The sequence below is a fragment of the Oryctolagus cuniculus genome, chromosome 17 (genome assembly GCF_051225735.1).
Source record: "Oryctolagus cuniculus isolate XC-2025 breed Fujian yellow rabbit chromosome 17, ASM5122573v1, whole genome shotgun sequence".
NCBI lineage: Eukaryota > Metazoa > Chordata > Mammalia > Lagomorpha > Leporidae > Oryctolagus > Oryctolagus cuniculus.
This window is the reverse complement of record NC_142883.1, coordinates 71,036,844-71,058,290: the sequence shown is the minus strand read 5'-3', so window position 1 is coordinate 71,058,290 and position 21,447 is coordinate 71,036,844. Positions and strand designations below refer to the sequence as shown.

Sequence of the window (21,447 nt, the reverse complement as noted above, 5' to 3'; positions counted from 1 at the left end):
AATCTCTAAAAAAGTTCCATTTAATTAGTTTCATTTTATTTGAAGGGAAGAGAAATAAGGAGAAACAGAGAAGGAAAAAAAAATAAACATAATCCATCTGTCAGTTCACTTCCTAAATGTCCACTTTAGTTAAAGCTGGGCCAGACCACAACCAGAAGTGTGGAACTCTATTGGGTTTCCCATGTGAGCTACAGGGACTGACTAATTATCATCTGCCACCTCCCAGGATGCACATTTGCAGGGAAACTGATTAGAAACAAAGTATCAGGACTGAACCAGGCACAATATGAGATGTGGGCATCCCAAGTGGCAACTTCAGCTTTTTGCCAAAGGCCCACCCAAAAGAGCCACTATCCTAAATGCTCAACAGGTAAAAATTATGTTTCTTCTCTCCTTTAATGCATCTTTCTCTAGACATTGGTTAACAAGCGCCCACATCCCTAACTCCTGAATGCTTTCTTCCACTGATAGCTGAGCCTGTTACATCTTAAGATGGACCAAAACTCATCACTGAGAAAATACACTCTTCCAGAGCGACACTTCTCATAAAAAATAATTCTGTTTTTAATGAATGGCAGATCCTCCTCCTTTAATCCAGTGCATGTAGGCGTAAGAATAAAGGTTAAAGAACAAAAGAAAAACCAGGGATGGTATTGTCGTGTAGTGGGTAAAGCCTCTGCCTGCAATGCTGGCATCATATATGGGTACCAGTTCAAGTCCCAGCTGATCCCCACCTGATCCAGCTCTCTGCAAATGTGCCTGGGAAAACAACAGAAGATGCTCCAAGTACTTGGGCCCCTGCACTCATGTAGGAGACCCAGAGGAATCTCTGGGCTCCTGGCTTTGGTCTGGTTCAGCTCTGACCACTGTGGCAATTTAGGGAGTGAACAAGCAGATGGAAGATTCATATTCCCATTCTTATTCTCATTCATTCATATTCTCTCTCTCTCTTTCTCTCTCTCTCTCTCTCCTCCTCCTCCTCTCTCTCTCTCCCCATCTCTGTCTTTGAAATAAATATTAAAAAAATAAAAAGAAATGGAAGAAACAAGATTTCCCACCAGATGAAATTAGACATGAAAGTGGAGGAGTCCAGGAAAATTTCCACGTTGGTGATCTGGGTCAAGGCTAGCTGACAGAAATCTCTTATACAAGTATAGGGAAGAATGAATAACGTGGCCTTCATTTTAGACTCTTTGAGCTTGAGATGCCATTTGGATGGCTACAAAATGTATCCATAAGGGAGTACACCCTTGGTTACAGCCTAGGGTCAAAGCCCTAGCTGGAGGAAAACAGGAATGTCAGACCACAGAGCGTCAAATCTGCCAAAGAGAATTGCAGGGTAGGATGAACACTGGAGTGCATGGGATACTTGGAGTGGTAATCTTAAGGAGAATAAAATAGAAAACCCAAGTAGAATGCAAGAAACCATCAGTGAAGTCATGACAGAAACAAAGAATTTTCAGAAGAAGACCATGTACAATAGTTTCAAATATGGCAGAGAAAAGAAGTTTAAAAGGGAGAGTCTTTTAGCTTTATGTTTATTATGTCAGTTAAGGTAGCCTAAGCCTATTTCAGAGAGCCTGGGTTTCATTCCCCACTCTGGCTCCTGATTCCAGCTTGTTGGTAATGCAGATCTTGGGAAGAAGTGTGTGACACAAATAATTAGTCTTCTGCCACCCATGTGGAAGGCCAGGACTGTGGTGGAATGAGAAGGCCATGCCAAGGTGGCCACTGGCAAGCAAGCGTCAGTTACTCAGGAATGGCTTTGGAAACTGCCTGTCAACAGGCTGTGATTGGATGGCTTTGGAAACTGCCTGTCAACAGGCTGTGATTGGATGGCTTTGGAAACTGCCTGGCAACAGGCTGTGATTGGTTGGGGCATAGACCGCCCCTTGACCAGATTGGCTGGTCTTGGCTATATAAGATGTTGTACCAACTGAAATAAACGAGTCTGTGGGCTGCTCGCCTCAAGCCTGCTTTCACCCGACTCCTGGGGTCTGTGTGATGACTCCGCACCTCTTGCCCCCACCACGCTGCTCCTCTCAGAAACGAACCCACTGCAACATTGTTGAGAAATCAACAGCAACACAGGACTACATTCCTGGCTTGTGGATTCAACTATGGCCCACCTCTGGCTGCTATAGCTATTTGAGGAGAGGAATCAGTGGATGAGAGCTCTGTCTCTTTATTTGTCTTAAACTACCTCTGAGTGTGTTTGTGCATCTTTAACTCACATATAGTTGTTTTTTTTTTTTTAATGTGGCAAAAATTCCATATAAGGCAAGGACTAAAGAACTGTTTTTGGTTTTTACTATATGTTATTTGTAATTATTCAAAATCCAATCAATACTATTTTAAATAGGATAAAGTCCAAATGAAGAATGTGATTACTTATCTGAAGACATAAATTTGAAAAGTCTGCCAGTCCAACCTGGCTGAGAGAAATGTTGGAAAGTTGTTTAGAAACCTGCAAACCCCTGGTCAAATCCATGAATCCAGTACATCCTCTCCAAAACTACTGAGGACCACACTCAATTTTAGTAATTCCAAAAGAACCCTAATCAGCTGATTATGTTTTTAGCATTACGTGACTCCTATCACTGCTAAATGCTGAATGCTTATTTCCAGGTTGGTACTAAACCACTGTCCACTACATTATCTATATGACCAATAAATACCAAGTAGAAAAATAAACAAAACAGCTTACTGAAGATGAATTCATTTTCTTTGTCTTGGAAGCACGTAGAGATCTCTAGAATTATACCTGGAAGAGAAGGTGAATGGAGGGAGTTATGAAAGAACTGGTCTGGCTTGCTCCTGGATTTTACTGCACAAAGCATGACCATGGTAGAAGTGAATACAGAATCACAGACACACTAGATAGAAAAACAAACAGTCAGCCTCCTTTTACAGCAATAGTGCTTAGCACATGAGAAGGGTCAGGAAAGAGCATCCACATTTCTATTAATTGGTAAAGATTAAACACAACTTATCATTAAGTTAATGATAATATTTATGTTACTTATTTTGTAAAAAAAAATCACTGCAAAGAAATAATTTATAAGTTTAAGGATGACTGTTCATGTGAATCATATCATACCAAAGAAAGATCATGCTTCTGCACTACAGAAAAATACTTCAGTGGTATTAAGTATTTTCTTGTTAATACAGATATGCCACACAGGATTCCATTTAGTGTTTTCAATAGAACATCTCCAGATTTTGCATATCTAAAATTCTGGAGAAATTATGCATCATGCAACCTGAATTTCTTTGCCCACAACTGTACAGGAAAAATGGATAGAATATACTTTAATGAAGTACACCTTTCCAGAAATTATTCCAAATGACATACCTCCCCAAATTAAAGCCTTCATATAACCCTTTCCCACCATGACTCTTACCTTTGACCTTTCACATGCTTTAGCCCTTGGGACATTAGTATATATGACACCAATATTATTTGAAAAGCATTTGTCTAGTTGAGTTTGTCTTATCGGACAGTCATCTTGTGAAGAAACCTGGTACTTGTCTGTGGGAGACAAAGGGTCTAAAACAAGAGCCAAAGCAAATAACCAGAGATGGCAGGGAAGGATGTTGTAATGTGGCAAGTTAATCTGCTGCTTGGAACACACTATATCCCATACCAGAGCACCTGGTTTTTGTCTAAGCTATTTCATACTCCCACACTTTCTGTAAATGTGCCTTGGATGAAGAGGGTGATGAACACACACTTGGGTTCCTGCCACCCACATGGATGACCCACATGGAGTTCCTGCTTCCTAGCTTCAGCCTGGCCTAACCTTGGATCTTACAGGCATTTCAAGAGTGCACCAGCAGGTGGCAGACTCTCTCTCTCTCTCCCCCCTCACACACACACACACACACACACACACACACCCCTGCCTCTTGCTCTACCTTTCATACAAATAAATGAACTGTCAATAGCACCAGACAGAGTAAAATAATCCTATGTGCACTAGCATCAATCATGTTACCAGATGCCAAGACCCTTATCTGGGATATCAGGCAACACCAGCATAGAAGTGTTTCAGCTGAGTCCACTCCAAAATGCAGATTCAGAATTAGAAATAAAATAGTTGTATCTTAAACCTACACATTTATTGTGGATTTTTCATACATCAAATGCTGATATACATTGATGAGTGAACAAAAATGAATTTAATTCCATCCAAAATAGAGCCAAGAGAACATCACAGTCACAGTTTTCATAAGCATGATATATGCCCGCCAGGAAGAAAGGTGTCAGAAAGGTGTTGCCACACAAAACAACATTGCCTGAATGAAGTTCCTAAGACTATGTCTTAAATTTTCAACATATATTTTCGAACTGTATTGTGTTTTATTTGTATTTATCAAACTAATTACCAGTAAAAGTGTCATTCAAATTTTAAATAATTTAAAATAGACTCATATTCATCTACAGCATTTATGATTGTCAAGAATGGTTAAATGGTATCAAGTGAGGAAAACTTCCACCAGAAGCGTATTGGATTTGCACAAAACACTAAAAAGTGGGTTTTTTTCCCCCCATACTATTTGTTGATCTCTTTATTTAGTGTAGGGTTAATCTTACGGGTATAAAGTAAACTGAAAATAGATTTTTGTGAAACTTAAGAGTGGGGTAAGAAGAGGGAAGAGGAAGAAGGGTGGGGACATGGGCAGAAGAGAGGGTAAGCTGAGAAGTATCACTATGTTCCTGAATCTATATGTAAGGAATTTGTATACCTTAAATAAAATTTTAAAGAAATAAATTATAAAGAAAAAAGGCTAGTCCTGTCCAAGGCAAAGTCTTCTGAAATCATGTTTCCAATACAATGACTTCACTTCCTAAAAATGTATCTCAAAAGTAAAGATGAGCTTTGAAATACCTATGGTAAAATGGAGAATACTACTCCAAAAGACAGGGTGCCTGACATCTACTCATCATTTGACACCTGTCAACAGATTAATCTTCTATAATACACTTTGTGTCATCTTTCTTATCTGGCATAAAGGTCCTGGCAGTACTCCTGGTGCTACCAGGAAGAAGCATCAGGAAAGAGGGATTACCTGCATAGCTCCAGATGTGAAATATGTTTACAGACCAATGTTCCAAGAGCTCCAATTCTGGAAACAATGGAGGTGGCATAAAGTAATGAGAGCGTGTTTGGGAGCAATGTAGGAAGATTTTCACATATGATAAGTTGTTCTTCCACTGCAGACCATACCTTCAAAAATATTAAAATTCCCTAAACCCTTGTCTATCTTTCTCAACCCAATCACATCTCCCTTCTCAAAATTCACATAAAATTGCCAACATTATCCAGTCTTTGGCAATGTATGGATGAGGTAAAGTAGTATCAGTCAAATCTGGATCACTCTGGGCAGTAGGTTCAATGATTGCTTGGGGAATGCAAAGCTAGGGTCTTCACCTTTCTGGTATTCCTTTACCTCTACTGTGACACACTGGAGAGAGCACTGGGCCATAGGCGTATTTTCACTCAGATGAATTAAAATTCATGAAGCCCAAATCTTCATTCAGAATAAACTGCTTTGTTAGAAAGGAAACAGGATCATCATCCAGTATCCTAATTTCACTCATGGAAGAATTTGTATAAATTTCTACAAACTCAAACAAGAATACTGGGCAGGCTATCCATAGGAATGGGCCAGAAAATTTACTTGCAGAGGAGATAATACAAAACCCCGTCAAAGCAAATGTATATAGTAAAAAATCTTGAACACACTTCAAATTTATTTTGCTGGGAATTTGGGAAATTTCACTGGTAATATAAATGTCCTTTCCCACCAGAAGAAAACATGTCATATAGTCAGTAACAGCAAAATCCAGTGACTGGATTCACACCAGATAGCTTCCTGCTCAAACAGTTTGCAGATATATCTTGTTGTACTGCAATCTTGGCCCAGCCACATTTCTGGAGCTTCTGGAATCAGCTGCTTCTACATACCTGAAAGAGCTCACTGGCCATCTGACAGAGCATCCACCTCTGAACAAAAATAATTTATGGAAGCACAGTCTATGCTTTCCTTTTCTTTGTCCCAGATCTGAGGGTCCAATGCCAGTGAGGCCTCCCCTACAGACTTAAGTCTTTGGCTCATACCTCAATGTCTCTGGTCCCAAGTGGAGAACACGTGTCTCATTCCCCATTGCTCCCTGTGGCTTGGAGTACTCTTCTATCTCACTGGAATCAAACTTCAAGGATACAGAACTCATTTAAAGCTCATGGGGAAGCATCAGGAGAGATCTGGAGCCTGGAATTTCTGGGAAGAGGAAGGCAGGAATGGGCAGAGTGGCCCATGCTCAGAAGCAATGTGAAAAGGTTCTTCCTCTGGTTCTGTACTTGTGGTGTCATGGGGAAGGGAGGCTACATTTCCTACAAGCTTCTCCATCCCACATTGGAAAACAAGAAGAATAATTTGCCTATTTCCTGGGTATTTGGCCCTGTTCTCTGGAGACTTAATATGATGTATGATAACTCATCTCCACACATATGCTAAGTACAATTTTGATGATGAGTTCTTGGCTTGACAAAGAAGCATTTGAAAGATATGTGCTAGGAATGGAGAAATTCAAAGGTGGAAAAGTGTTTGATAATTGTACTATTTTCATTTTTGTACTTACATTGCTGCCATAGAACACATATCTATTGTGTTACAGAAGCTTGCTGAAAGCATGAGGAAAGTAACAATGACTCTACTTTCCTTTAAGATACTTAAAAAAGAAGTTAATATTTCTAGTGTAACTCATTACTAAATCTTCAAAAAGAAGCTTTCCTTCATCTGCTAAAACAATTTGTGAGCCATCTGCTAAAACAATTTTGTGAGCCATGGATGATAGTCTACGATTAAGACTTAACTGAAAAGTGATCGCTGTTAAATATAAGAGTGGGAATAAGAGAGGGAAGAGATGTGCAATTCGGGACATGCTCAAGCTGACTTACCTCAAACGGTAGAGCTAGAAACATACCAGGGGATTCCAATTCAATCCCATCAAGGTGGCATGTACCAATGCCATCTCACTAGTCCCAGTGATCAATTTCTGTTCACAACTGATCATAATGATAGGACTAAGAGCCAAAGGGATCACATAAACAAGAATAGTGTCTGCAAATACTAGCTGATAGAATAAAAAAGGGAGAGAATGATCCAACATGGGAAGTGAGATACACAGCAGACCCATAGAATGGCAGATGTCCTAAACAGCACTCTGGCCTCAGAATCAGCCCTTAAGGCATGCGGATCCGGCTGAAATGCCCAGAGAGTATTTCAGGCATGGAAAGCCAAGACACTCTGGGGGGAAAAAAAAAAAAAAAAAAAACCTAAATGAAAGATCTCCGTGAGTGAGATCCCAGTGGAAAGAATGGGTCATCAAAGAAGGAGGTACCTTTCTCTGAAGGGAGGAGAGAACTTCCACTTTGACCATGGCCTTGTCTAAATATGATCAGAGTCAGTGAACTCAGGGGGCTTCCATAGCCTTGGCAGCTCATGACAAGAGCCTAGGGTGATTACTGAGGCCAAAAACAAGAGTGTCAATTTGTTAAGTCAACAACAGGAGTCACTGTGCACTTACTCCTCATGTAGGTCTTTGTCCATAGTGTGCTGTACATTGAGATTTAATGCTATAACGAGTACTCTAACAGTATTTTTCACTTTGTTTCTGTGTGGGAGCAAACTGTTGAAATCTTTACTTAATGTATGCTAAACTGATCTTCTGTATATAAAGAGAATCGAAAATGAATCTTGATGTGAATGGAAGGGGAGAGGGAGTAGGAAAGGGGAGGGTTGCGGGTAGGAGGGACGTTATGGGGGAGAAGCCATTGTAATCCATAAGCTGTACTTTGGAAATTTATATTCATTAAATAAAAGTTAAAAAAAATTCTATTGAATATACTTGAGTAAAATAATAAGTTTTCAAGTGTGTGCATTTCAAACTCATTATACAAATGTAAAAGTCCCAATCACTGGTAATTATTTATTTAGAACTCCTGAAATCCATCATATCCAACAATGTTTCACTTACTGTTTTGAGAGTTGGATTTGGCTTTCTTCCTTCATTTGCTGGATTCTGCAACAATTTAGAAAAAGAGGTCAACACCAAGGTTTCAGGAAGCTCCCATAGCTATTACTAATTTCTCCAAATGGGTATGGTCAAGGTTGATGTGGGCTTAGTAGGGGTAGGAGGAGGGTATTGATTCTTATCCTACAGCTGAGTACTGGTTTTCTCAATGCCTAAGATATGATTTGCTCAGTCCATATACATGAGTCTTCTCTAATTCTCTGCAAATGTGCGAACCTCAGTTCCTTTTTAAAAATGTATTTGAGGGCCGGCGCCGCGGCTCACTAGGCTAATCCTCCGCCTAGCGGCGCCGGCACACCGGGTTCTAGTCCCGGTCGGGGCGCCGGATTCTGTCCCGGTTGCCCCTCTTCCAGGCCAGCCCTCTGCTGTGGCCAGGGAGTGCAGTGGAGGATGGCCCAGGTGCTTGGGCCCTGCACCCCATGGGAGACCAGGAAAAGCACCTGGCTCCTGGCTCCTGCCATCGGATCAGCGTGGTGCACCGGCCACAGCGCGCCAGCCGCGGCGGCCATTGGAGGGTGAACCAACGGCAAAAGGAAGACCTTTCTCTCTGTCTCTCTCTCTCATTGTCCACTCTGCCTGTCAAAAAAAAAAAAAAAATGTATTTGAGGCCGGCGCCGCGGCTCAATAGGATAATCCTCCACCTTGTGGCACCAGCACACCGGGTTCTAGTCCCGATCAGGGTGCCGGATTCTGTCCCGGTTGCCCCTCTTCCAGGCCAGCTCTCTGCTGTGGCCAGGGAGTGCAGTGGAGGATGGCCCAAGTCCTTGGGCTCTGCACCCCATGGGAGACCAGGATAAGCACCTGGCTCCTGCCATCGGATCAGCGCTGTGCGCCGGCCGCAGTGCGCCTTCCGCGGCGGCCATTGGAGGGTGAACCAACAGCAAAAAGGAAGAGCTTTCTCTCTGTCTCTCTCTCTCACTGTCCACTCTGCCTGTCAAAAAAAAAAAAAAAAAATTGAAAGGCAGATTTACAAAAAAATAGAGAGAGTGCTTCCATCCACTGGTTCACTCCCCAAATGGCCACAATGGCCAGAACTGGGCCAGGTCAGAGCCAGGAACTTCATCTGAGTCTCCCACACAGGTGCAGGGGGCCTTTGTACTTTGGCCATCCTGTGCTGCTTTCCCAGGCACACTAGCAGGGAGCTGGATCAGAAGCAGAGCAGCCAGGACTCATAGCATCCATGGTTTAACCAGCTTCGCAACAATGCTAGCTGTGGAATCTCAGTTTTGAGCTTCCTAGTCTAGTAACCTTCACCTCAGATCACAGAAGCAATTACACAAAAAAGTCTCAAAGTCATACTTCTTAAAATAGAAAATGAACTTTTAGCTACAATGAAACTGGACTCATTTTTTGGAATGTATCTTTTCTATGTAAGACTGTCACAAGTACTAGGTTTGAATAAGAGTGATTTAAAATTTGCAAGGTCTATAGGATTAGAATTTATGATTTTTGTATTGCTTTATTTCTCATATTTCTGTTTATCTTTTAGAAAATATAAATATTGGATATCATATATATTGTTATTCTTTCTATTTATATTCTTTAACATTTCCCAATATTCCATCTTATGGATCACTGTATTGACTTTATTTGTATGTAATCATCATACTTTTCCATTCTATCCTGCATATGTGTATTGAGGCATTTGTGTGTATATGTGTATGCATATACATGCTAATCTTCACAGAGACTATTAAAAATGATACTGTGAGAAACAATAAATTTATTCAAAAGCCAAATCCTCATCAAGTGACCCACTGGGCCCCTTCCCACTCTATAAGTGTGTTTCCCTAAAACTCATATCTTAAAGAGCTAACCACCAATGTGACTCTATTTGGAGACAGAGCCTTGCTGCAGGTGATTAACACCAAATGATGTAAGCATGAATCCCTTATAAGAAGAGAAATCAGAGATATACAAGGACAGAGGAAATACCATGTGAGTATTCAGCAAAGTACTGACTGTGTGGGAGCCAAGGGGGGACCACAAGAAAAATCAAACCTGCTAAAATTTTGATCTTGGATGTCTAACTTAAAGAAGTATAGGGAATACTTTTCTGTGATTTAAGCCACATATTCTGTGGTATTTTGTTATGGAAAACTTAGAAAATAAACTCTGACCTCTGCAAAATTTCAGGAAGCCAACTAGAAGGCTGAGAAAGACAAACAACTACAGAAACTAAAAACTATGACATTTGGTAGCCAAGCATCTAAAAAAGAAAAATAAAAAAAGAAAGGGATATTAAATAAAAAACCTAATTACCCATCCCAGGGACCTAGAAAAACAACAGTGGGCCAAATTCAAGGGCAGTGCAATGCAATGAATAATAAAAATCAGAACAGAAATAAAAAAAAGAATCTTAAATAATGTTAAAGATAAATAAAATGAAGAATGGGCTTATGAAAAGGAAGAAATCAGTACTCCTTTGGGCAGACTGAGAGAGTAACTGAAAATTCATGTAAATAAAATCAAGCAAGAAAAGAAATACTATGCCTAAGAACTCATATCAAAGAAATATAATAAATCACTAGGGACTTTCATGAACAGCTATAAACCAATAAATTGGAAAATCTAGAATAAATGATTAACTTCTGGATACATGTACTCTACCAAATTTAAATCAAGGAGATACAGAAAGCAACAATGAGGGCCAACACTGTAGTATAGTTGACTTAGACTCTGCCTGTGGCACCAGCATGCCATATGAGTGCTGGTTCATGTCCCAGCTTGCTCCACTTAATACAGCTCTCTGCTATAGCCCAGGAAAGTAGTAGAAGATGGCCCAAGTCCTTGGGTCCCTGCACCCACGTGGGAGACCCAGAAGAAGCTCCGGGCTCCTGGCTTCAGATCAGTGCAGCTCCAGCCATTACAGCCATCTGGGGAGTGAACCAGCAGATAGAAGACCTCACTCTCTCTCTCTACCTCTGCCTCTCTGTAACTCTGCCTTTCAAATAAATAAATAAATCTTAAAAAAAAAAAAAAAAGCCAAGGAAAGGTCAATACAGAATGGCTATGGTACTAAATTATATCTTTCTTAAAAGAACTAACATCAATCTTTCTAAAACTATTTCAAACATTCTGAAACATTTCAAAACTAGAGTGAACCAACAGAGAGATCAATGATTATCACTGTCTTTTGAATTAAAAAATAAAAAACCTTCCAAATAAAAATTCTCATAATAGTACCAAAATGAAACTAATACCACATCAAGAGTTCAGACATCATAATCAAGCCAGTTATATCCTAAGGATGTAGGGAATAAGTCAACACAGGCAAAATCAATTAAACCAAATAAATCACATTAGGAGGAAGGATAAAAATCACTATAATTATCTCAACAAATGCAAAAAAAGTATCAATAAAATTCAACATCTATTTATGAGAAAATCTTGAGCAAATATAGAAGGAGCATACCACAACACAATGAAGCGAATATATCACAAACTCACAGAATATCCTTTCAATGGCAAAAAGCTGAAAGTATTTCTGCTAATATTTAGAACCAAAGATACCATTATGTTCACTATTATTGGCTACTGCACTGAAAGGTTTGATCAAAGCAAGTAGGCAAGAAAAGGAAGTTAAAGGCACACAAATAAAAAATAAGAAATTCAAATTACTTGTTTTCATATGATACGAATAATTTTATGCATAGAGAAATATAATTATTCCAAGAGAGTGATGGAATAGGTAAATGAACTTAATAAAGTTGCAGGAATGAACAAAATGAACATCAAAAAAAAAATCAGTAGCACTTTTACCTACCAATAATGAACTCACTGAGGAAGAAATTATAAGAAAAATCAAATTCACATTAGTTATAAGAAAATACAACACAGGTGCTGGTGCTGTGGCGCAGTGGGTAGGGCCACCACCTGCAGTGCTAGCATCCCATGTGGGTAGCAGTTCTAGTCCTGGCTGCTCCACTTCCGATCCAGCTCTCTGCTGTGACCTGGGAAAGCAGGGGAGGAAGGGCCTCTGCACCACCATGGGAGACCTGGAAGAAGCTCCTGGCTCCTAGCTTCAGTTCGGAGCAGCTCCAGCCATCACAGCCATTTGGGGAATGAACCAGGGAATGGAGAATCTCTCTCTCTCGGCCTCAAGAAAAAAGAAAAGAAAGAGAGAGGGAGGGAGAGAGGGAGGAAGAGAGGGAGAGAGGGAGAGGGAGGGAGGAAGAAAATACAACACCTTGAAATAAATTTAACCCAGAATGTGGAAAACTTGTAAAATAAAAATCAAAAAATACTGATGAAAGAAATTCAAAACACAAAAGATGGAAAAATATCTAGTATTAATGGATTTGAAGGATTATACTTTCCATGCTACCCAAAGAAATTTAAAGATTCAACACAAATCCAACCAAAATATTAATAAAGTTCAAGTAACTAGAAAGAAAAACCTTTAAAATTCATATGGAATAAAAATCCCTCAAATAATAAGGCAATCTTAAAGAAAAAAACAAGTGTGGAGGTACCACACTATATGAATTCAAGACATTCTATAGAGTTATGGTAAACCCTGGCAAAAGAAAATAGACACGCAGACCAATGTATCAGAATAGAGATCACAAAAAGTAATGTACACACACAAAGGCAATTGATATTTAACAAAGGTACCAAAAACACTGGAAAAAGAAACTTCTTTAGCAAATGGTCCAGAGGAAATTGGATATCCAAATGCAAAAGAGTGAAACTAGACTCCATGAGCACACCTTACCCTATTTAAAAAACAACTCAAAGTTAGCCAAAGATCTATATGCAACACCTAAAATGAAACATGTAAGCATTGGCATATGTGTTAGCTTCAAGATAAAATCCAAAAATTACAAACAGACAAATTCAGTATTGAAGTAGGAAAGTTCTTTACAACAAAAGAAATTACCCCTAGAGTGATGATGCAGCAAACAGAATGGGATAAAATATTTGCAAAGTATGCATCTAACAAAGGATGAGACTCAGAATACACATTGAACTGGAAAAACTGTACAACAGCAACAATAAACATTATAGTTAAGAATTGATGGGCTGTCTTTGTGTCATAGCAGGCAAAGCCACTGCTTGCAAAGCCAGCATCCCATATGGGCACTATTTTGAGTCCCTGCTGCTCCATTTCTGATTCAGCTCCATGCCAATGCATGTGGGAAAACAGCAGAAGATGGCCTAAGTGCTTGAGCCCCTGCCACTGAGGTGGGAGACCAGGAAGAAAATCCTGGCACCTGGTATTTGGCCAAGACCTAACAAGAGCAGCTTTTGGGTAGTGAACCAGCAGAGGAAATCTCAATTTCAATCTCTCTCTCTCTCTCTCTCTCTTTCCCTCCCTCTAACTCTTTCAAATAAAATAAATCTTTTTAAAAAAGAATTGGGAAAGGATTTTAATATGTATTTCTCATAAGAAATACAAATGGCCAACAAATATATAGAAAAATATTTAGTATAATGAGTCATTAGGGTAATGTAATGTAAATTAAAATACATTGTAATATCCCCTCACTCAAAAACCATCAAAAGTAACAAATGCTTGTAAGGGTATGGAAAAAAGAAAACATTTATACACTGCTGATAAGAATGAAAATCAGTACAGGCATTATTCAGAACAATATCATCATTCCTTTAAGAAAATTAAAATGGATACAGCTATCCAATTCTGAGTATATTTTAGAAGAGAAAGCCATCATCAAATCAAAGAGATATCTGCCCTCCTATGGTCACTACAGCTCTAGCCACAGTTGCCCAACTAGATGTCTATTAATGGATGAACGCACAACAGAACATTCAGCACTAGAAAATAAAATATTGCCATTAGCTGCAAAATAGATGGAATTTCAGATCATTAATTTAAGTGAAATAAGCAAGACACAGAAAGACAAATGTCACATGTTCCCTGTCATACAGAAGCATAAAGACTAGTGAATCTGAACATAGAATTGTATAACAGAGGCTGGGAAGGGTGAGGGACGAGGACAGAGAGAAGTAAGATACCAGGTACTGAAAACAGGGACTGAAATAAGAAGTTCCAGTGATCCATATCACAATGTAGTGGCCACAGTTCACAATACAATATATAAAGAAGTGGAAAGGAGAAGCTTGTAGCATGTTAAAGCAAAGATAAAGAAAGGCCAGTTGCCTGGTTTGAACAGGTTATGCTGTGTATATGTGTTCAATTATCATACTGTACCCATAGTACTGTACAAGAATACATGTTGCTTAAAAATTGTTTAAATAAAATTTATTTAGTTGACTAAAACTGATCTAAAAAAAAAAAGAAACTGAAGAGTCCTATGGGGCTGGCACTGCAGTGCAGTAGGTTAAGCCTCTGCTTTAAGTGGTGGGTTTTGAAGGCAAGTACAGCAAGAAGAAATTAAAAAAAAAAAAAAAATAGATCTTTACATTGGGGCCCACACTGTGGCGTAGAAGGGCTCGCCTCCACCTGCAGTGCTGGGATCCCATATGGGTGCTGTTTCTTGTCCCAACTGCTCCTCTTCTGATTCAGCTCTCTACATATGGTCTGGGAAAGCAGAGGATGGCCCATGTACTTTGACCCTGCACCTCTGCAGGAGATCCAGAACTTCCTGGCCCCTGTCTTGGAATCCTGGCTTGCAATCGGCTTAGCTCCAGCTGTTGAGGCCATCTGGGGAGTGAATCAGCAGATGGAAGACCTTTCTTTCTGTCTCACCTTCTATCTGTAACTCTACTTCTAAAATAAATAATCTTAAAAAAAAAAAAAAAAGAGGAGTTTTCCTCTCTTGGAAGCCCCCCCTCCATTGGAATCCCCCCCTGGCTGGAGGCCTTTGACTCTAATAAATACTTTTAAATCTAAAAAAAAAAAAAAATCCCATTTACAAAGCATTAAAAAAGAAAACCATAAGCCAATATTTTTAGGGATTATTTAAATGTACACAATCTTATAGTCAACAAGAAAAGGTTACCTTTCTTACTAAACATTCAGCCCAGCCCTTACATGATTTACAACAGTTATCTGTTATTCTCTACATGCCACTATTCACAAATTAACCTAGAAATTAGGTGGAAGACAGTTAAACTGTTTTTAAGACTCACATATTCACATGAAAGGCAAAGTAACAGAGAGGGACAGGAGAGAGAGAGAAAGCGAGAGAAAGAATGATTTTCTATCCACTGGTACAATCCCCCAAAACTTTCAAAACCTGTAGCTGGGACATGCCAACTCCAGGAGCCAGGAATTCCTTTTGGAACTCCCATGTGGGTAAGAGGTACCCAAGTATTTGGGGCAACATCTTATGTCTCCTAGGTGTATTAGCAGAAAGAAGGACTGTCAAGTGTGGAGTAACCAAAATTTGAATATGGCATTCATCCCAAGTGGTGGCCTAACTCACTATATTCTTTTTAAGATTTTTTTTTATTTGAAAGACAGAGTTACAGAGAGAGGTAGAGACAGAGAAAGAGGTCTTCCACCCGCTGGTTCACTCCCAGATGGCCGCAACAGCCAGAGCTGCGCCCATCCGAAGCCAGGAGCCAGGAGTTTCTTCCAGGTCTCTTTCCCAGGCCAAAGCAGAGAGCTGGATCAGAATAGGAGCAGCCAGAACTAGAACCGGTGCCCATATGGGATGCTGGCACTTCAGGCCACAGCTTTAACCTGCTGTGCCACAGCACTGGCCCCTTAACTCACTATATTACAACACCTACTCCTTATACAGTTTTATCCATTGTTAATAAAATTGCTATAAAATCAGAAGAGATTAAACCCTGAATCCATGTATCATATTAAAAAAGGTTCGTGTTTGGTGTTTAGTGGAGTAGTTAAGTTACTTCTGTCCTACACTGGCACACCTGGGCTCAACCCCTGGCTTTGGCTCCTGACACAGATTTCTGTTATGGTAGATCCTGAGAAGCAGTGGTGATGACTCCAGTAGTTTGATTCTTTTCAAGCACATGAAAAATCTGCAGAGTCCCTGACTCCCAGTTTTGGCTCTGACCCCTCCCTGGCAACTGTGGGTGTTTGAGGAATGGATCAGTAGATACGAAGCCTCCTGTGTCTTTCTCTCTGTATCTCAAATAAATAAACAACATTCGTCAGAGAGAAAGAACAGTATAGTTTTGGATGTCAGATCACATAAAGAGAACAGTGAAAACAATTTAGAGAAGGCACCACAAAATATTTACTTTATTCTCACATGACTTAAATAGACAAAAGAAATTATTATTATTGAATTATTAATCAAAATGATATCATGAATGAACTGGTTTGTTCCAACTTGCCATAGCAAAATAGAATGACAGAAATTTTGTATAGAACAGGAAGAAGGAATTGGGAGAATTCTACCACATGATACTTGCACTTCCAAAGAAATACTAGTGTTATTTGAACGTGAGTTAAGATTATTTGAAACGTATAATTAAGCTCTGGGGAAATTACCTCTCAAAATTAGGAAAGACATACCCCTTATATCTTAACAGAGGAGAAAAAATGAAGTCCTACAGGATGCTCAATTAAAATGAGAAGTGTGGACATTTGACATAGTCATTAAGAAGCTGTTTAGAATGACCTCATTTCACATTGGACTGCTTGTTTGGCTCCAGTCCCAATCCCAACTTAAAGTTAATGTACAAACTGGAAGGTAGTAAGAAATGACTCAAGTACTGGACCCAGGCCAACACAATCTGGGATGCAGACTGAATTCCAGGCTCCTATTTTAGAATTGTTTCTTGTAAGAATTTGGGTAATGAGCCAGCAGATGACAGAAAATTCTATATGGCTCTCTGTGACTTTGCACTTCATTTATAAAATTAATAAGTAATAACTATAAGATGAGAAGAGGGAATTTCAGCAACAATAACTGGCATGGATGTCTGGTGCAGCAGGTAATACACTATTTATGATGACAACTTCCCATATCAGAGTATGAGATTTGAACCCAGCTACCCCATTTCTGATCCATCTTCCTATTGCATTAACCAGGGGCTATAAGTCATGGCTCATTTGTGCCACAGCCACATATGTGAAAGACTTGGATGGACTTCCCAGCTCCAGTGTTCAGCCTACCCTAGCCACAGCTGCTGTAGGCCTTTAAGAGAGTGAAACAACAGACGGAAGACGCCTTGCTCCCTCTATAGCTCTCAAATAAATAAAAATTAATAAATACATCTATAAAAAACAAGAATAATATGGAGAGAAAATAATTATAAGTATGGTACATATTAATCCAACCATACCAATAATCATTATCAATGTGCATTATCTAAATACACCAGTTAAAAGATAAAGACTAGGGGTCTGGTGCTGTACCGTAGTGGGTAAAGCCACCATCTGTAGCACCAGCGTCCCATATGGGTGCTGATTTGAGTCCTGGCTGCTCTACTTCCAATCCATCTCTCTGCTATGGCCTGGGAAAGAGGAAGATGGCCCAAGTGCCTGGACCCCTGGACCTGCTTTACCTGGAAGAAGCTCCTGGCTTCAGATCACGTAACTCTGTCCACTGCGGCCATCTGGGGAGTGAACCAGTGGGTGGAAGATCTCTCTCTCTCTCTGCCTCTCTGTAACTCTTTCAAATAAATAAATACAATCTTTAAAAAAAAAAGAAAGAAAAAAAGAAAGAAAAAGATTTGTTGAGATGGATTCCTTCTGAGAGGAGGAGCATGGTGGGGGCAAGAGGTGCGGAGTCACCACACAGACCCCGAGAGTTGGGTGAATGCAGGCAAGAGGCGAGCATCCCACAGACTCATTTATTTCAGTTGGTACAGCAGCTTAAATAGCCAAGGCAGCCAATCCAGTAAAGTGGTGGTCTATGCCCTAATCAATCACAGCCTGTTGCCAGGCAGTTCTGTTGCCAGCAGCCATCTTGGCATGGCCTTCTCATTCCACCACATTTCCCCCTTTTTGTTTATTTTTGAGCAAACGGAGGTATGATTCTTGGCCATACCATTGTTGACCTCGTTTCCATGTGGTCTCTGTACGCAGCTGTGCCTGTCTTAGGTTGTCCCCCCAGGGGATCTTACCCGTCATTGACTAACCAGCGCTCAAAACGGGAGACCACAGGAGTGCTTGCTCAGATGGGGGTAGGAATGAGGAACAATGATAATCAAGAATGGCATAACCACACACAGGTTGTGGGCCATTTGAGTGGCTGACTGGAGCTAGCGGGGTATAAAACAGTAACAGGTATGGCTATGGGCAATTTCTCAGGGTAGAGTGATAGGGCAGGTGTGTCTGCTAACAAGGCAGACTCTCAGTCTTGTTCAGCTGGTTCTGGTTGGCTGTCAGTTGTGGACCTGATGATTCTGGCTGGTACCCAAATGGGCTGTCCTACATTCTCTGGAAAGACACAAACATATCCTCGACCTTTGGTTAGCAGAGGGTGTGGTCCTTTCCATTCTCCTGTCAGGGGGTCTTTCTACCTAACCATAGGGGCTAGGGTCTGGGATGGAAAGGATCCCCAGTGTTTATAAGCTGGGATGATCCCTTGGGAATCAAAAGTAAGAAAACTGATAGCGAAAGGACTTCAGTCCAAGCAAGCTGTGGGTCTGGAGGCATATGATCATTTTTCTGTCTTTGTAAGAGATCTTTAACTGTCCTATGAGTTCCTTCAATGACTGCCTGTCCCTGTGGGTTGTATGGGATACCTGTTGCAGACTGTATGTTCCAGGATTTCAGGAAGGAATTAAATTCCTGTGATGTATTCACTGGCCCATTATCAGTCTTCAAGGTCCAGGGGACACCAAGGACCAGTAGGGCTGACTTAACCACCTTTATCACATTACTAGCCTTTTCTCTGGATTGGGCTGTTGCTGTATTTGCCTTTGAATAAGTATCTACTACCACATGGACAAACTTAAGTTTACCAAAGGAGTTATTGTGGGTGACGTCCACTTGCCAGAGCTTGTTAGGAGCAAGGCCTCGCGGGTTCACTCCTGCTTGTTGCAGTGGGCCTAATGGGGTGAGGGGTGCACAATTCTTACAAGAGTGCACTAAGTGTTTGCACTGGCTCATTGTCAGCTCCGGGAAAAGCAATTTTATGTTACTTGCTGTCATATGAAATTTTTGGTGTAGAATACGGGCTTGTTCTAGGTGTCCAATCGAAGTGGTGCTGCAGGAGATAAGACGATCAACCTTGTTGTTGCCTTGGAAAATAAAGCCAGGTAACCCAGTATGTGATCTTACATGTGAGATACAACAGGGGTTTTTTTCTGTTTTCAGATAGCTCTTTAAGTGTTGTGAACATCTGGTCAATTGGCTTATTGGTCAGGTTAAAGACTGCAAAAGGGATCGTCTTTGCTACCTGTACTGAGTATTTGCTGTCCGAAAATATATCTACAAGCCGATCCTGGCTAAGGAGTAGAACCTTGACTATTGCCCTAGACAGGCTCTTATCACTCACAGATTCGTTATGTTTGGTAATCTGCGTGGGACCCTGAGAGGAGGGTATCTTTCTCATGTTTGAGTGCTTAAGAGTGGCACGCCACGCCAGCTCTAGCCAAAGAAAAGATACACACAGCACAGCTGCCATAACAAAACAAATTCCTAGCACCTCAGCAGCTGATGGTATTATGCAGGGGGTTCCCTACATTAGACGAACAGACAGTGGTGTATCAGATTGTACGTACGTACTGTGCTTAGTGGGGGGGCTCCCCTGATTCGTTAGGTCAAGGCCATATGCCCTTATGTGTCTCTGGAGCACCACCTCTCTCAGTGAGGAAAGATGACTTGGTTCCAAATTCTGGGATGATCAGTCCCTTACGTGAATTCGCCGGGCGAACCAAAAGTAAGAGGAGGAGCGGAGAAGCGATGTACGCTTCTGGGCGGTGTGTGCCTAACCTGGGGTCACTTAGACCAAGGACGAGGACAAGCAAAGGGGCTTAGAAGGGGGTCCTGTGCTCACCCTCACAAAACCGAACAGCACACAAAACACCGAGGGGCCTACTTGCCGAAATCAAGGGGGAATCTCACCGAGTCTGACACGCTGTATCTCAGTCACGTTGGGCGCCAGATGTTGCTGTGGATTCGTTCTGAGAGGAGGAGCATGGTGGGGGCAAGAGGTGCAGAGTCACCACACAGACCCCAGGAGTCAGGTGAAAGCAGGCCAGAGGCGAGCATCCCACAGACTCATTTATTTCAGTTGGTACAGCAACTTAAATAGCCAAGGCAGCCAATCTGGTAAAAGGGTGGTCTATGCCCTAACCAATCACAGCCTGTTGCCAGTCAATTCCGTTGCCAGCTGCCATCTTGGCATGGCCTTCTCATTTCACCACAAAGACTGACACAGGAAAATTAAAACCAAGACCCAACTCTGTGTTGTCTACAGGAAAAATCATTTCAATATAAAGAACATGGAGGGTAGTTTGAGGCCATTTTGACCAAAGGAGAATGCATTTCATTTATAGAGGAGGAATAAGTTCAAGAATCTACTGAAAAATGTGGTGATAATAACAGTCTGTTAAATAACAATCTGTTATAGTTTGGAAAGTAAGAGATTTGATTTTGGTGTTCTCATTCTAAAAAAAAAAAGGTATATAATATATATGGCAAGGGTCTTCCTTTATCCACCAACACTGTTTAAATATTTTCAAAAATCATTTTTATGTGATAAACATTCCATTTTCCTCAACTTAAGAAACATAAGTATACATTTTAATAGCAAGGTAAACATGAATACTTAGAACAATTAAATACAAAAATATGAAAAAATACAGTCCATTACAAAACTATCTAATTCAACCTGGAAAAGCAATATTCATTTTTTACTTATCAAGATTTAGATCAGAAAATGTATAAGGGTTATACAGTGCAGAGCAGGAAGTTTTCCAAGAAGACATTACAATGTTTTCAAACTGAGCATCAAACCATGCAAGGCAAAATTTCCAGGAAAAAAAATATAGATACATCTGTGGTAATCAGTGCAAATAAATATAACAGCATAAGTATCCAAACAGGGGCAACTATTGCTTCACAGTAAGTAATCACAGAGATGTCAATTAACACTGGATGGAAAAATTTAAAAAGGTCACATTAAATGTTGGAAAATCACAAAACAAATACCCATGCATGAAAAGTGAAATGAATACATGAAAAAATAGATGGATTACCCTCTACTCTATCAGTAATTCCTACTAAATTTGAATTTTCCTAAATCCATAACTAAAAGTAGGTCACCCTTATGTAACAAATTCACTATGCATTATCACTGGAAAAATAAAAATCAAAAAAGACATTTCACCAATATTAAAAAGTAAACTTTAAACAAACCAAGTCCCCTAAGTACTCAAAGCAATGAACGAATTTGTCTGAGATAGCAGTACATGTGCATAAGAATAAGGCAAAAGCAAAACATCCTTCAGCATTAAAAGGTAGAGAATTATTATGTGAGTTCAGATTC

General features: G+C 40.3%; 1 protein-coding gene across 16 annotated transcripts in view; it reads right to left on the bottom strand.

Annotated features, from left to right (window-relative positions):
• LOC100340453 (uncharacterized) overlaps positions 1 to 21,447 on the bottom strand; it is a 90,837-nt gene that overhangs the window by 24,040 nt on the left and 45,350 nt on the right. For 4 of the 16 annotated variants that reach the window (XM_051838369.3, XM_070067832.2, XM_051838372.3 and 1 more), the window contains 2 exons: positions 8,045 to 8,089; positions 2,708 to 2,764 (listed from right to left, as the gene is read on the bottom strand). The exons of 2 other annotated variants lie outside the window; for them this stretch is intronic. In XM_051838369.3, the coding sequence (XP_051694329.2) occupies positions 2,708 to 2,722 (15 nt within the window). In that variant the 5' untranslated portion in view covers positions 2,723 to 2,764; positions 8,045 to 8,089. Of the gene's footprint in view, positions 1 to 2,707; positions 2,765 to 3,404; positions 3,533 to 5,073; positions 5,131 to 8,044; positions 8,090 to 21,447 lie in introns of all 16 variants that reach the window. 10 more of the 16 variants (XM_089317164.1, XM_089317159.1, XM_089317161.1 and 7 more) reach the window with 5 other exon arrangements.